At 37.7% G+C, this 17,187-nt stretch overlaps 1 protein-coding gene across 3 annotated transcripts in view; it reads right to left on the bottom strand.

The window, feature by feature from the left end:
• Positions 1-17,187, bottom strand: part of MYOM1 (myomesin 1) — a 77,213-nt gene that overhangs the window by 38,798 nt on the left and 21,228 nt on the right. For all 3 annotated transcript variants that reach the window (XM_090137424.1, XM_031588920.2, XM_090137425.1), the window contains 12 exons: positions 16,685-16,777; positions 15,732-15,820; positions 15,557-15,619; positions 13,821-13,985; positions 13,135-13,296; positions 9,247-9,388; positions 7,302-7,501; positions 5,641-5,697; positions 5,150-5,274; positions 3,374-3,557; positions 2,424-2,598; positions 378-499 (listed from right to left, as the gene is read on the bottom strand). In XM_090137424.1, the coding sequence (XP_089993550.1) occupies positions 378-499; positions 2,424-2,598; positions 3,374-3,557; positions 5,150-5,274; positions 5,641-5,697; positions 7,302-7,501; positions 9,247-9,388; positions 13,135-13,296; positions 13,821-13,985; positions 15,557-15,619; positions 15,732-15,820; positions 16,685-16,777 (1,577 nt within the window). The remainder of the gene's footprint in view (positions 1-377; positions 500-2,423; positions 2,599-3,373; positions 3,558-5,149; positions 5,275-5,640; positions 5,698-7,301; positions 7,502-9,246; positions 9,389-13,134; positions 13,297-13,820; positions 13,986-15,556; positions 15,620-15,731; positions 15,821-16,684; positions 16,778-17,187) is intronic.

Here is a 17,187-nt window from a genome sequence, read left to right as displayed (position 1 = left end):
GTGAAAACACATTTTCTAGGAGCTGACTATATATAGGATGGTGTGTGTTAGAGGAGATAAATACCACATTAGAGGATCAGAATGACATTCCTTCTTCCTGGTGACTATGAAGTGTAATTGGCAGTGCCCTCCTACAGCAGTTCACAAGATACACGTGAAGAAGTCTGAATGGTGAAGATGAACAGTCTACAAGGGTGCAGTGACTGTGAAAGTGTGGCTGTGATGCAATACGTAAGATCTACAGGTAAAGTATTATTTGTGGACAACACTGTAAACCAGAATAATTAGTTACCAAAAGATGTTGAAAACATCTTTACTTAAATATACATATACATACATATATTTACCATTGAACAAAGTAATAGAAAACAGCTTACCAATGGCTGCTTGTACTTCTATAGGCTCTGAATCCTGGGAAAATTCACTGAGTCCAGCTGCATTAACAGCCCTGACTCTGAAAATGTACTTCTCACCGTTGATAAGCCCATGGCAAATGAATCTAAAACAAACCAGCAAATGAATCATTACAGTGTTATGAAGAAAATAAAAATCCTAAGGGGTGTAGGAGAAGTGTTTCTTCCATAAAATTTATTCTGGTTTCTGAAAATTGAGGTTAAAATATGAACCCAGTAATTATATGAAGGTCAGAGAAAGCAGAATGAAGTATCTAAGAACCTAGTTTCTGCAAATAGAATGTCTGAACTCACGTATTTTATACATACCCTCCTTTTTTACCAATACTCTTTCCCACCTAAGACTATACAAGTTCTTGTGTTACAGAAGGGTCTATATTACTTTTGCTGATATATAAGATTCATCCTTCCTAATGGAAACAATGGAAAAATCTGCAGAGATGAGGTCTGCATTTGCCTATGGGATTCATTCATGATATAAGCAGAAGACAGCTGTAGCACAAGTCCCCATCGTTCACATCAATCAGAAATGAAAAACTGGAGCGTACGCAGAAATTACAGGACATTTAGCAAGACTCCAAAAAAATGTCCAAACTTTTATGGTACTTCCATTGTTCTAAGTCAGACAAGCTATTTTATTAGTATAGTTTTTCAGCTGTATTATATAATGTTTACATTTTTAAAAGTCATGTTTTTTTTCAAGTTGTTCCCCCTGAAAAAACACACAATTCTTCAAGACATAAAATGTTTCTTTTGGGAAACAAACAAACAAACAAAAAGTGTTTTGTAAAATATTTTAGCATATTATTTAATATGTACTTTAAGTGTATTTTATTTCGTATTCTTTTTATTATATACTTCACAATGTTATATTCTGTGCTTCAAAGGCTGACATCATGCAATAATATAAGCAGAAAAATAGCATCAGAAATATAAAACATATTCCCAAAATAAGAATTTTACTTCAGGGAAAAAAAAACTAAAACCTGAAATTTTCAGGACAGAACATGCATCCTCATTCCTCCAGGCTTTTCCAAAGCGTTACCTTTCACTTGGACATCCACAGAAAGCAAATTTCAAAACATCAAAATGTACTGCCAGTAAACTATGAGCTACAGCTAATGCTTTGAAATTGTCTCAGTCACAATAACATTAGATAATACACAGCCTGTGCCTGTCTGTATCATGCATCATATTGCATAGAATAAAAATGCAATGATAAGAGCAAAAGCAGTGTATTTATGTAGTAGTATAAAGTAATTCAGATCAATATTTTTATTTTTAAGCTGAATAAAGATCACATTTCATATTCTGAAACAAGAAAACAGCATGAAGCTTCATCAACACTTGATGTAAACATAGTAAAAGTAACAGTGATCCAGACCATTCTATGATTCTATAATTCTATGATATGAGAGCTTATAATATTGGCACAAGTGGCTTATGAGCATCCATTAACATCTTGATAATTGCAAGTGACAGAGCAGTTAGAAAGTAATATTGTTAGCATGAAATAGTCTACATTTCCTCCTGACATGCTAGATACACAGGCCCAGAAATATTTACAGCAGTCTTCCAACTGAAGGATTTTGCTTTCAAACATGATGTAGTTCAGTTTTCCACATTTGTAATTTCACTCATTCCTCATTGTACCATTTCTCATCAAACTGATGGATAAAATAGGTAGTGAGCCATTCCTCCTGCCAGTATCCGTGTTTCCACCACACCCCTTGACTAATTGTTTTCAGTATAAGGTTGATTATAAATTACTTTTGGACAAGAACCACATTGAAATATGTTTTTATAACATCTTACAAGAGTGTAAGAGTGATTTCAGCCTTTGCTGTCTACTAAAAAATTACTACTACTAGTAACGTCTGAAAACACATAAAAGCAATCAATCAAAACAACAACAACAACAAAAAAAACAAAACAACAATAACAAAAAAAAACCCAAAAACCTGAACAACCATCTGGTGATCACAATCTCTATGTTCTAAAATCCATTACCTTGTGCCTTTGACTGGATTGTTGTTGCATGGCTCCCAATGACCAGATCCAACCACACTTGACTCAATGTAATATCCAACCAGCTCCTTGGCATCTGGGGGCTCTGTCCAAGTGACAACAACGGAGGTATCTGTGTTTCTAGTTGGCATAATACGGCCAGGAGGTTTGGGAATATCTGGGGAAGATAAACAGAAATAAATTAATGACCATCCATAAAAAAAATCACACCAAAAAAATTAAGAGTGACATTCTGATCTTGATTGTTTTAGCACTGGTAATACACAATGCACAGAAGAAGTTAGAAAGCAATGCCCATATTAAATAGCAAAACACACCCTAAGTATTTTTTGAAGAGAACTGTTTTATTCTTCTTAAGGAATGTAGTTTATATAAATCAAACTGAGGTGAAATGAGACAACCTGAGAATTTGGTTCAAATCTGCATTGGTGTTCTGGAAGAAAATGCCACTGTAGACAAAGCTACTATGCAACTAATAGACAAGTTACTAACTCTTTGTTGTGGGGAACATCTGGGACTTTTTTCCAGCAGAAATAGTTTCTGCATCCATATAAGTATTAAATCTTTCACGTTTGTTTGATTTGGCAAACAAGGAAGGTTAAATTCTGCTTACGTCTGGGCTTATGTTCAATAAGATCTCCAAAACAGAACAGTTTTGTACTTTATTGAGCTGTCATTTTCTTCCACTGTTTGCAGCTTTTGTGGTTCTTGATGTCATTATTTGCAGCTTAATTCCCATGGTTTGTATCTGCCATTTGACCATACATTAAATGTTTGACAACCCAATCCAAAATTATCTTAGCTGAAGGGAATACATCACTGACTACTCTTCATTTTCAAGTTAGAAGCTGAGCAGCTATCTTCAGGCAAAACAACCACATAGCAAACTGAAAAGATACCATGAAGATAACTTAATACTTATGATCACTCACCAAGTTTGTCATCCACCACAGTGGCTTCAGTTGCTTCTGAAGGCTCACCAATTCCAGCTGAATTGCAACAGCGAACCCGGAAGCAATAGGATTTGCCTTCAGACAAATCAAAAACTGCAAAGCGAGGGGACTTCACAGGGATCTCAGTGTTCACCCTTTGCCAATCCTCTGTGCCAGCAATGCACTGCAGTCAAAACCAGAAACAACATTTTGAACAAAACTCTCTAAACACAGACTCTAACCTGACAAGGCTTCCTACCTGGACCATGAAAGGTATGTCTGCTATGGAGAATAGGGAGTCATGTCCCTTTTTTTAGCCATTCCACTGTATAAATGTATTTCAAAGCTTATTAATCTGCCAGATGTGCAGTCACTCCATAAATTACACATACAAGCTTACTGTTTTCAATATACCAAAGCTAAACATGTCTCCACAGCAAGGAATTGTCATTTTTTAACTGCATTCAGTTCTGCATCTTACTCTCCACACCATTTTCAACAGAAGTTCTGCAGATATTCAACACCATCCACATGAACACATTGCTTATAAATGCTGTTGTGTCACTCCTGAGAATGTTTTTGAGGTGGCTTCCAGGATTAATGAAGATATGCATTCAATTTGTGAATTGTTTTTGTTTCTGTGGCTGGAAGTTCTACTTACCATGGTCACTTATACTGTTAATAATAGCAATTAATTTTTGCCTTGCATTAAGAATAATTTCAAAGAATATCCAGGTTTGTGTGAGATTTCAAATACTTAGAGAAACTTTACCTAAATATGTGACATTAATTTTTGGTATTCTGTATGCAGTAGGGTGTCAAAAAATCAAAATAGGCTATATTATATGGAAACTCAAAATTAATGTATTCACCCTCTGTAAGTCTGTTGCTAAGTGAATTTTTTTTCTTCAGACCAGATTACATTAGAGAGATGAAAAACATGTAATGGGAAGATATTTATGCCTCTCATGATGACAGCTCTAGAGTGATAAGAAAAAGCATTGATAACAAGTTTGTGGGAGTAATGAGTTACTAGTAAAATGGTGAAGATGGTGAAGATATTTCTGGGCCAGTAACCATGCAAAGAAGAGCTCAGAAAAGAAGGACACTGAAATGAAAAGTGACTTGGTTCTAGAAAATAAATTTTGTCACCTTAGTTGAGGTGGTGAAGTACAATTGAAAGCCAGTGTAGAGGATAAATACAGAAAGGCAGCTGGAGAAGCACACAACCCACTGCCTTACTGTGATCACATCCACTGGTTGGTCTCCAGAAACATTTAGCAAGCGTTGATGAACGACAGTGGGAGGAATGACACACCTTTGCTTCATACACACTTCCATGTCAGACTGCTCCTCTGCTGCCATCTGTCATGTGGCAACAAAATGCAATGGAATATTGGTGGGAAGGTTCAACCTCTACTGCCATACCACCAACATCCATCATTGATGTCACTGGCCAACATCATAAAATAGGAGGCATTACTTTTGTAGCAGCCCTAAGACAAATGATATACATACAACTGTGACTTTGCACTGTGCTTACTCACTTTAGTGAGTTTGTCAGCCTGTCTACCCTATGGCAGGTCAATGACACAGTTCAGGAAAGGATATCACAGTTTGTGACACATTCTGCAACCATTTTTATAAATCTGCCTTAGTAGTTTATCTTAATCTTAATGAAGTTCTAACCCTAGCTTGAAAGTGGAAATGAAATTTCAGCAAAGATTATGTTAAAGAAGATTGCTACAACATGATTCTGATTTTCTCTGATTTTACCTTTTCCACAAAGTACATGATACCCTCATGGCCCCGCTGTCCAGGAGGTTTCCAACTCAGCACAACATAGTTCTTGGTAGCTTCAATAACTTGGAGGTCTGTAGGTGGACCAGGAATGACACCCTCTGAAATACAGTGGAGAAGAGTAGGAAACAGAAATGAATGTGAATTTCTTCACATTTGCATCAGAAACAGTACTATGATTAAAGTATAGAACAAGCATTAATACATTTTAGCACTCAATGTTTTTGGAAAACTTAGGGTTTAAAGTTATCTAAATACCAGTTTTAAATGTCCTTCATTTATTGCTAAGCATGTTTGTTTATTACATCCTGAATAATGAAACCTCACCTAAAGCTGGAGCTGTTCAAGGCTGAGTGACTCTAAGAACAATTCTAAGAACTTTGAGTGTATGCCAAAGTCCACTGAACTCAATGGAAGTTTGGCTAGTTACTCAGCTAGGCTTTTGTAGGCAAAAGGGCTGTGTTTACCTGCAGGTTCTTCCTCAGTGACAATAATCTGTCCTGTCCAAGGAGCAGAAGGGTGACCTGAAACAGATGCAAGAGAGATCATGTAAAAGAGTCTTTGGGAACTTTTGAAATAATGAGAAAACCAACAGAACTGTCCTTTGCAAGCTTCATATGAGCTCCATTCTTGGTGACTACTCATGTAGGGATACTCAAAGCTAGTTTTAAGGCTTGAATATTGAAAGCAGTTCTGCAATCAAGAAATATTTAGTTCACTGAGACATATACCCCTTCCTGAAATTTCTCTGAAGTCACTTAAGTGACAAGCAGAGGTATTTGGCTCACTCAGTTCATCTTTTTTAGAGAATTCACTTCCACTTTGTTTTTCTTGCTCCGTTCATTTAGTTTAACAGCCCGCTCATTAAAAGAAGAGCCAAATTCCTGCAGGCTGCTCTTTCTCTCCTTTTAATCCACTTTCGTTCACATTATCAGCTTTCAAAACAAGGGCCATTGTCACATGAATGTCACATATCACATGCCAGGAAGTGCTTGGCCTGACTTAACATACCCATGCGATATGGTTTGGGTGGCTTTCTCTGTGCCTTAGCATTATCATGTTGTCACAGCTATGTATCAAGCTATTAACCAGAACAACATATTTTCAGAGATAATCTTCGCAGCTACTGTTCTCCACTTCAACGTTTCACCTTTCATTGGCTGATTTGCTTTGGAAGTGTGAGCAAAAATTGAACAGAGGTTCGTGACAGTGAAGAGGAGGGGATACAATGGGAATTGGCACCAAGATCAGACTCCCTCTTTGGAGACAGCTTCCAGTCTATCTAGTGAAAAGAAAAAGCCACCGTAACTTGGGTTTCACATTTCTGAGCACAGTATTTCCTTGTGGTGATAAACCTGCTTCCTCCAGCAGATTATAAAACCAGGTTTTTTTGGAATGGGAACCTCGATCATCTGATAGCTGTCTGTACCTTACAGTGCCTAACACAGTAAGACGTGCAATTTGGGACCACTGGAGACCTGTAGCTTTGCATATAATACCCCTTTCGCATTGGACCATTTCAAGTAGTAAAACTTCAGAGACGAATAGAAATAAAAGAAGTTTAGGCATATAATTTTGGCACATGGGTAGAGAAAGGGATTTTGAAGCAAACTCCTCATCAAAGCCTTTGCATCTGGGATATCACCCAGCCACAGGAAAAATATCCTTGGCTTGTAAAATGTTAACTGCCATACAGAGAGGTTGAGTTCAATAATCTTTGGGTTGCCCTGATATTCTGCTGATGTTACTGCAAAATTTCAGTCATCACATGGGCTGTGGCACAAAGAGAGGCTATTCGCAGGATCTATTATTTGTTGGTTGAACAAAAACAAGCCTCAGGCAATTTACTCTCCTGTGCCTTTTCCCCTCTTCCTGCAAGTTCAGAACGCAGTGCTGCTGCCAGCAAAAGCTGCTGTTGGAACTCTCTGTGCAAAGTGCACTGAGATGATTCCTTCTTGGCAAATGTGCCTCCAGACAACATTTTGTTTTTGAATTGCTCCCTCTAGTGGGATTCCAAAGCCTTATGAGTAAATAGGTCAGACTTTTTTTTTTTTTTTTTTTTTTTTTTTGAGTTACGACTTCTTAAATCTCTCAGACAAGCTGCAAGAAGGACATCTTGCTATCTTACTTCTCAGTCTGGCTCTGTCTGCGGGATCCAAGGCAGCCACAGCCTCTGACACACGGGATGGCAGGCTAACACCAGCTCTGTTCACCGCTCGGACTCGGAAGATGTAGGAGCGGCCCTCGATCAGACCAGTAACAGGAAAACGAGCAAACTTCACCGGAGTCTCATTGCATTGGGTCCAGTGAGTGGTGCCAACCTCACACCTGCAAAACACAAACAGGATAAGCGGTGCTGGGAAGGGAAAAACACAAGCTCCGTGCACCCAGCCCTCAGAGCTCCATTCATGTTCATTGGCTGGACATTCCCAGCTTCTTCAGCAGTGATGTCTGCTGGTGACACAGAAGCAGCTGCAGGAGAGGGGTCAGGGCTACAGGGCCATCTGGGAATGTGCTAAATCCTTTGCAGCTGCGCTCCTTCTTTCCTGAACTGAAGAGGAGACATGGGCACAACTCATTTCAAACTGTTCAAACCCTTCAAAGCATGCTCTGGGACTCCTGGGGCGTGTCAGCTTCAGCGTATTTGAAAGGATGTGAAATATATGGATCCTCTGCAGTTGCCAGAAGAAGAGTTCATCATCAGTCACAAACCCAGCTCTCAGATGTCCGTGACAACAACTGATGTTGGACACTCAGTAACAAAGCTCTGAATTCAGGAGCGAATGAAGGAGGTGAAGACAAGAGAAGAAGCAAAATGCCTTTTGCCTTGCAGTTACACTTTGTGATAACATCCCTCAATAGCCTAGTTTTAAAATGAAGCATTATTTTTAAGAGTCTACTCCCATCTTTTGTTTAGAATTATTTAATGAATGTCAGAGCTAGAGCTTCCTAGTGCAGCACAGTTACAGCAACAACTCATACTCATACACTGTCAAGCCAGTAGAAGTTATATTCAAACTGAAGCAATGTTCAATATTTGATTATTGTGATATTAGAATTTTCTCACAAAACAATCTCTCCATTTTATATTTATTAAATTTGTATATAGAGGGCATAATATATTGCCATATTTATAAAATGCATTTATACATATATATTACATATACATTTACATGCATCTAAATAAACCCACAGGACTTCCATGTTACTAATGACATATTCTGGTACTAAAATTGAAACAAATATTACCAGCTCTGAAAATTTCGCTGTAAGTTTGAAATACTGATTGAATTTCTTAAATCCCAAACTTCTGGAATCCCACCACTGTGTGACAGCTTCCATTTTCATATAGAATCACAGAATCATGCAGGTTGGAAAAGACCAACCATCAACTCACCCCCCACCATGCCCAATGACCATGTCCCTCAGTGCCTCATCCACACAGTTCTCCAAAGCTAGAGACATCACCACCTCCCTGGGCAGCCTGTGCTGCTGCCTGACCACTCTTCCTGAGAAGAATTTTTCCTAACATCCAACTGAACCTTCCCTGGCACAACTTGAGGCCATATTTTTAGAACTACATATTTCCAAATCTTATTGTTGAAGGGAAAAACATGTAAATGTAATTTGCATTAAGCTTATGAACTTAATTGCTCAAAAAAAAAAAAAAAAACAGCCTGTAAGAGAAGTCCAACGCCCTCTGAGATCACATTTTGCTTTCTGGTACATAGTAAATGTTTGGTTGCAGGAGGGAGAGCACTGATATGGGTAGAGCCAATCCTGTGAGCCCCCAATACCACAGTATCCTGAGGCCTCTTGAGCCTCACAGGAATCAGTGAGGGCTGAGCAGCATCTCACATTATCATTTCTATGTACTTATGTGAAGCAGGCCTTTATTATTCTCATTAAAGTTATATCAGGCCCAACCAGCCTAAAAAAGCATTCTTTTTGTAGCCAGCAATAAGAGTGAAAATAAAAATTACTACTTTATCTCATGCTTTCAAATGTGCTTTTAGGTTTTTGAATTGAAATGCATAGCAATACAAATTTTCCACATCAGCATGCTTGCTGACCTGTCAATGAAGTACCCGAGGATGGGGTTTCCTCCATCAACAGCTGGCTGCTTCCAGGACACAATGACATAATCCTTGTTGGCATCTAAGCACTGCACATCCAGCGGTGCGCCAGGGGCTCCTGGGATCTCAGCATCAGCATCTATGAGGATGGAGACACAGATTTCCTGATATGAAACAAAGTTCTTTCATAATTATTTTTTAAGGACAAAACTCTACTCCTGCAGAGCCAAGAAAAAGCTTCAAAAACTGTTTGCTTTTATATTGGTGGTGTCTTTTCAAGTCCTGATTTTTGCAGCATTTACAAATGCATTTAGAGCATATTGTAAACATAACTGATCTAGACATTTTTAACACATATTAGTACCATGGATTCTAATGAGGTAGCTGCCAGAGACACAGCCAAAGTGCATGAAAACTTGGAAGAATGTCTATTTACCTGCAATGTTACTTAGGAGATTAGGCTGACATTTTGTCTTGCAGTTATGCAATGGCTCTGTCAAAAAGTTTTAGTCTCAGGATATACACCACTGTGATCTCACTCACTGCCATACACCTCCATGGAAATACTGACTGTGGAAATATTAACACAGCTCTGACCTCCCCCCTTCAGATTTCATCTGCTGGGAGGCAGCAAGAGCTGGGAGGCAAAACCTCTTCTCTTCAAATCTGTGTGTCATTTTTGTTGCTGTTGTTTTTTTCAAGGTCATCCTCTGGAATGATCAGTCTTGTTAATTATTAAACTATTTGCTAGACACTCAGACACACAACAAAGACATATGCTAAAGAAAAGACCAATCTGAATACTGGTTTAATTTTCAAATGAACGAAATACTTTCACACATAGTCTTTCATTGTTTGGTTTGGGTTGTATATGAGCTGAAAAGCTATCAAAACCTTTTTAAGTTGAATTACACCACAGATTTTGGAATATAACCTTCCTTAGGATGAGCACATTGTTCCTTTCAAGCATTTGTCACAAACAGGAGACTGTTGGTGTCAAAGGGCCCAGACTCTAACATCAGTTTTCAGACAAATCTTACCCAAAGCTTAAAAATCAGAGCATAGTGCTGGGAACTGATAATTCTGTTTACACCGTCATAATTCAGCTTGAGAGATGTAGCAATTTTCTTGTAGGGCAAAATAACTCTTGCAAGAAGATTATATGAAAGATTTTTAAAGAAGAGAGATTTTTTTCTCTATAGAACAGAGAGTTTCTACAGTCATAAGTAATGTCATTCAAGTCTCACTGCTTCTAAAGACAACCTGACTTAAGACAAGACAGCTGTATATGCCTAAAGAAAAATGATTTGCTAACAAATGCTGTTCTTGCATTCCATCTAAACCCCACACTTTTACAAATGTTTGATGCTTCAGGGTGCTACAGGATTCTGTATTACAAGTTATGTCAATTCCAGTTTTTTCTGCTTTTGGCTTTCAGAAATAAATGTGGTATATGAGTGTTTATCATGCTTGATTAAATAAAACAGTAGTCTTCAGAGAAAAAATAAACAAACACTTCTCTCTGTATCTTCCCTTTTAGGCATAGTTGCATTACATGGAATTTTTGAAGCTGTACCGAAGTTTTTTGAATCCAGATTCTAACTACAGCTAACTAGGTATAATTTTTAAAATGCATAGAGTAACCAATCCATTTCACATAGCAAAATAATAAGAACATTAAGAGCAATAACAAGATATCTTCAACGATCTCCCTATGAATTATAGAATTATCTATATCTCTTGCTTGATAGAACACGAGACACCATGGTTTCTTTCCAATTAGGAAATAGCTGGGACAATCAGCATTGCTCATCAGCCTCACTGGTGCTAGGATTTCATCCCTGGCTGCTTGCTGATGAATGCTGACCTGTAACCATGGTAAGAGGAACCCATTTTCTCTGAACCTGCCAAGTTCTGGTGTTACGAGCCTGATGAGCACCCTGCTCACCTCCATCAACGCAGGAGGATTTCTATATGTGATGCAAAAAGACAGCTCCTTACACGTAAGCAACTAGCTAAGAGTTTGTACTGAACTTGTCTACAAATTAGGAGGAGCAGTGAGAAGTATGCTGGCTAAATGAGGCTGTGCAGAGCATGTAGGTAGAATATAATTAATCTAATTAAAATTTGGCAAGTACACCAGTTGGCTAGTAAGATGCTCTTGTGAAAGGGGTAGCTGGTTCACAGTCAGGTCATATTTTCATTGCTGTAAGTGCTAGAAGATGTAGCAGGAACGAAGGTAATCATTTATTTATATAGTAGCCCAGTTTAAAACCAGGCAAGGAAAACAATCCCTAATTCTTCTCCTTGTTGCTCAGTCCCACACACACATCCCAGCAAACCCTTTCCTCGGGCGACAAAAACGTTTGATTCATTTATATTTTTCAAGCAGGCTGTTATCTCACACAGCTTTGCTAAACTTGGGAACATGGCACCACTCTGAACACATTCTCAGAGCCAAAGATTTCCAGTCTTTTGAATTAGCATTACATGCTTCAGCTGCTTTTAGCAGCTGGGACAGATATAGAGTCAGCGCGTAACCTGATAAGCCACTGCTCTTCTTAAAGAAATACTTGCTCTAATAGAAATACAATGAAGTTTTTCATGGTACAAACAACACCCAGAGGAATAACATTTTAATTCTGTACCTAAATTAAAGAGTCACATTTTCTGCTTTTCCTTAGAGAATCACAGAAGGGTGAGGTTGGCAGAGCCTTCTGTGTCCATCAGGTCCCATCCCTATTCTAGTAGAGACACTCAGAGCAGGGGTCCAGGATTGTGTCTAGTTGGGCTTTGAATATCTTCAAGGATATCTTCTCCACAGCCTCTCCAGGTAACTCGTACCAGTATTCAACAACCATCACAGTAAAAAAGTGTTTTCTTAAATTTGAAATGTTGAAATGAACTTTTCCTTTTTTTGTTCATTGTCTCTTGTCCTGTCACTGGGCACCACAGAAGTGACTCACTCTATACTCATTACTCCTCCTATTAGGCATCTGTACACACTGATGAGATACCCTTTGATCCCTCTCAACCCCAGAAAAAACAGACACAGCTCTCTCAGCCCCTCCTCATGTGTCAGACATTCCTTTCACTTTGCAGCCCTTCACCGGACCTTCTCCAGTATGTCCATGTCTCTCTTGTACTAGGGAGTCCAGAACTAGACCCGGCACTCCAAAAATGTCTTACCAGTGCTGAGCAGAAGGGAAGGATCAACTCCCTCCACCTGCTGGTGACCTTGTTCCTAATGCAGCCCAGAATATCACTGGTATTTGCTACAAGGACACATTGCTGGTTCATGTTCGCTCTACTATGATCCCAAGAGCCTTTTCTGCAAAGCTGCTTTCCAAAGTCCCCAGTCTGTAATGGTGCATGTGATTATTCTTCCCCAAGTGGTGATCTCTATATTTCCCTTCTACTGTATTTTTTTTAGCATTGTGCATTAGTGAAAACCTCTCAGTTGGAGCAGAAAAATCTTGATCTGCAGGTCAGCAAGTGTAAGATGTTACAAAAACACATTTTAAAGTTACTTTATAGAGTTATCCTTTTTTGAATTATGTTCAGTACTGTTCACAAGCTGAAGATGAGAAAGGGCGAAGTTACATCAACAACAAAAATTTAATCCCCAGAATGCCAATAAGCTTTCTAAAATGCAACACCAAAGCTTGAGGAATGCTCTCCATTTTTCCAAAGATAACACTTGGAAGATCTAATGCTAAAATCAATTGTATAAAATATTTATAGAAATTAATTTTATGTAAGCTACTGTATTATGTAAAAAATATATATTTAAATTGGAAATAAACACCTAAAATGACTGAGATTTACTCTGCCAAAAGGTTTTCCTCATTTCTCCAGTGATGTGGTTCATAAGCAGTATCTTACCTCGAACAAAGACATAACCACTGTACTCTTCATAGTATTCTCCCATCACCACACGCAGAGTATAAAGACCTTCATCTTCCTTGTTCGCATGAGTCAGTGTTAACGAAGCTCTCTCTCCAGTCCAGTGCATCTGGACCCATTTGGATGGTGTAATAAGAACACCTAAAAATTAGAGAATTTTGTAATGAGAATTAGCTGAATGCATTGAGAATGCTGTGTATAGCTTGAAGTAGATTGGAAATACACAAGAGACCATCCCTTCTGTTCAATTTTCTATCTTCAAAGACAGTCATAGCTGAAAGCCAACTTTGCTCTCAGAGTTTAACTTTAGAAGGTAACAGTTTTTTGTTGGCTACTGCACAACAGCCTTGTGTAATTACTTGAGAAATGTAATAAATAGGAAAAGCTGCAGAGGCTATGTTGATGGGTCACAGAGAAGTTAGAGTTGATAAAATGTTTTTAGTGTTTAAGCTTACAAAAGAAAAAAAAGTTAAAAGACATTTTCACAGCCCTTCCTCCGTTTTCTAACAGTAGTTTCACTTCAAAATTCTAGATTTGGAAAAGCTTTGAATTAAAAAAAGGGAAAATATTCCTGCTTATGAAACCAAGAAAGTATTTGTTAAATCATGACATTATAAAGATCTACATTGAAGAAATTTATATTCCTTTTTGTCAAACATTCTCACCATTGCGGTACCACTCGATGTCTGGTTTGAAGCGCTTGATATCAGGACTGATTACAACCGTGCAGCCCAGACTCATCGTCTCGCCTTCTCTCCCAAATGTTACCTCAAACTTGTCAATAAATTTGATTTCGAACCTGGAAGCGAAGCCATGTGGGGTAACACCAACTGTACAAGGGAAAAAAGTCTGGCTGCTTACTTATTCTTTCATTTCATGATAAGAGTAGTAAGCAATAGTGCCCAGTGATTATAAATACAAACTCAGGTAAAGTTTAAGATATGAACAGAAACAGCATATATTCATTATCCGTATTCAGAGTTTATTGCAGGGTCACATAATCCAGGCACTTACATATCACAGGGAAACAGCTTTTTCTTTATTCATATAACAGCTTTTCAGGGAAAGGCTCCTTCAGAATTTCATTCCAGAATTTCCAAAATTTGGTGTTTTATCATTTTATCATAACGTGTATGCTTGTAATTTAAACTTACTTCTATTTATGACTACTAATTTATTCAGATCTTTAGTGTATACTCCTTTTTTATTTCCCTCTCTAACATTTTGCTCCATCTCTGGACAGTTATGTGTCCACTCAGCTTCATATTTTTAGCCTAAGTAGATCTTTTTAATGAACTTTTAAAATAAAAATGAGCTCTCCACTCCCTTGGGCTTTCAGGTGGCCTGTTCTTGTTCCTAAATTTACCTTTCCTGATGTTGTATAACCTGAACAACAGAAATGTTTGAGTCAGAAGAGACCTTTAAAGGTCATCTAGTCCAACTCCCCTGCAATGAACAGGGATATCTACAGCTAGATTTGAGACAGAATATCTTATGTGCTTTATACCTATGTCTGGCATAGGCGCTTTCATCATTCTCCTGAAAATGGTTCTGATACGGTCACTTTTTTCTTTTCTACAACTGCTCTATGCTAATAGCTCACAGTCTTCCTGTGAACAATACATTGGTATCTTTTGCTTCCATTACCAAATGATAAATTCCAAATAATATTGGAAACTCACAGCCTTGCATTTTGTAATATTACGAGTGACCTTTCTTCTGTTATTTCAGAGCTTTAGTAAATAAAGGACTTCTCATATGCTTTTGCAGCACATCCCTTATCCTACTTGTGTTGCTGCAATAAGGACTTATGGCCCTTATGTCACTCAGCATACATAAATTGTTGCATTTTCTTTGCACTTCTGATCATGGAAGTATTCATGCAATACTGTAAATCACTTCAAACTGTGAAGCTAGATGCTCAGATAAGACAAAACAAAATAAAAACAACAATGATTTTTTTTTTTTTTAACTTGATACGGCCAACATATTCAGATTTGCTCCTGGCTATGCGTATTTGTGCCACATGCAATCACATAGCAGCAGAGAAGATCTATTAAGTCAGCAGTCTACTGACACACATGCACCCCCTAGCCCTTTTTTCCTGGAGATGTTTTTACGTATTGCAAGAGGTGAACTGTCTCTCTTTTTGACAGATGCTATTTCACAGTCAAGTGCAGTACTAAAATGATGCTTCTTGTGTGAACAAATAGCCACAAACCTAGAAGGCAATGTCGTTTCCCACAGCAAATTAGATGAACACATCTGAAATGGAAGAGCTCAGTACCTAAAGATGACCTGCTCCTTTTTCAAGTAATGTTACAAAACATTCTGCCTATTCATTTGTCATGATGTCACCGCCTCAAATGAATGTGTCAAACAAACGTGTATTGCAACTTACGGCTCAGAGGCATGGAAAACGTCCCAGCATGCAAATGACTTGCATCAATTTCTCCTTTGTACCCTAGATGCACAAAGGAAAAAAGAGCAGTCACTATCACTGAGGGGCAAAGGCTCCCTGAGCCACTGAAATGGAAATATGCATTAAAAAGAAAAGAAATATTTTGCAAACCTACTCTTTACCACAAGGGAAGCATAAGCCGAAATTTCTCCTTTAACATTCATAGCAGATGCCCGGTACTGAGCAATGTCATCAAAATCACATCTGAAATGATAGAGATGGTTAGGTTGGATACCCGTAACTATTTGGCAAATCCTTTGTTCTAGACCAAAAATACCTTCAGACATCTGGGTAAGATCTACAAATAAGTAACAGCTCAGAAGATGTGCTCTGGACACTGGATTGGTTCTAGACATTCAGTTTTTGTCAATATTCAAAAAAAATGAAAAAAAAAGTTAAATATTCTTTCAGATTTGAAATTAAGATTACAGCAGAAGTAGGAAAAAAATTATCTGACAACATTCATCTGTTATCTCCAAGATTTCTCTAATTTACTCTCTTCTGCGGAGATATGCCTAATGCAGGAACTCTAGAAACAGTAAATACAATATTGTCAAAGTGTTCCTAATATTACCTAGATAGTCAAAACTGAATTGTTGCTGATTGTCAATGATTTTTGACATGATATTATTGCAAAAGTTTCCAAATGGGAAGATGAATACTATTAAAGGTTTGTGTGAGTGTGTGTGTACAAGTGAGACCTCAGTCCCATTCCTCTTCTCAGTAAGAACCAGGATCTTTCTATACCCAGAAAACCATTAACTAATATTTTTACCTTGAACTAGATTTTTCGCATATTTAACTGTACTTACACAGGACAAATGGAAAAAGTATGTTTCTGAGTCAACCATGAACAGAATAATATAGACAAATTACTCAATTATGTAAATTCAATACCCTCTACTAAGGAAAACCAGAACTACTTCAGTATTTAACAGAAAGTATTAATCTCAGATGTGTAAATTGGATACTTCTTATCCCCAAGAGATATGTCCACATTCTGCAAGTCTCAATCTATAGCAACATTTCAGTTTAAGTTATTTGTTAAATGGTCTAACATTCCCTTACGTGCTAATCTCCAGGGAGTGCAATCCATATCGATTTTCAATGGTATATTTGCCAGGGTGAGCCTGTACATCAATGGGAACATTGTTTTTGTACCTACGGAAAAGCAAAGAAACAGTACATCAAAAGTGGAAGAATACACCTATTATAAAAGGTCACATAGATTATATTTGAAATACTGAATCAATTTCTGCGTATTTCTCCTAGGTAAATTATAGTTTATCCCAGGAAGACATATCTTTAGAAGCTTAACTTCTCTCTTTCTCTTTCACCTGCCCCATGTGAATTTTATTTTCTTGTTAAAGGAAAATTAGTCTTGAACAGAATGAAAATAAGCTTATATTACCATGAATTTCAGGTTATTACATGTTAAAGAATGGAGAATTCATGCAAGAAAAGTTTCAGTGTTTTCTGAATTGTAAATAATACAAATTCTGCAGTGTCCATGGTTACTAGCTATCATGCATATCTGGTTTGGGTTGCATATTTGATTATTTGATCTAGTT

This window comes from Phasianus colchicus, chromosome 3 (assembly GCF_987193195.1).
Source record: "Phasianus colchicus chromosome 3, bPhaCol1.hap1.1, whole genome shotgun sequence".
Classification (NCBI taxonomy): domain Eukaryota; kingdom Metazoa; phylum Chordata; class Aves; order Galliformes; family Phasianidae; genus Phasianus; species Phasianus colchicus.
The sequence above is the reverse complement of the archived record's forward strand: the minus strand, read 5'-3'. Positions and strand labels throughout refer to the sequence as shown.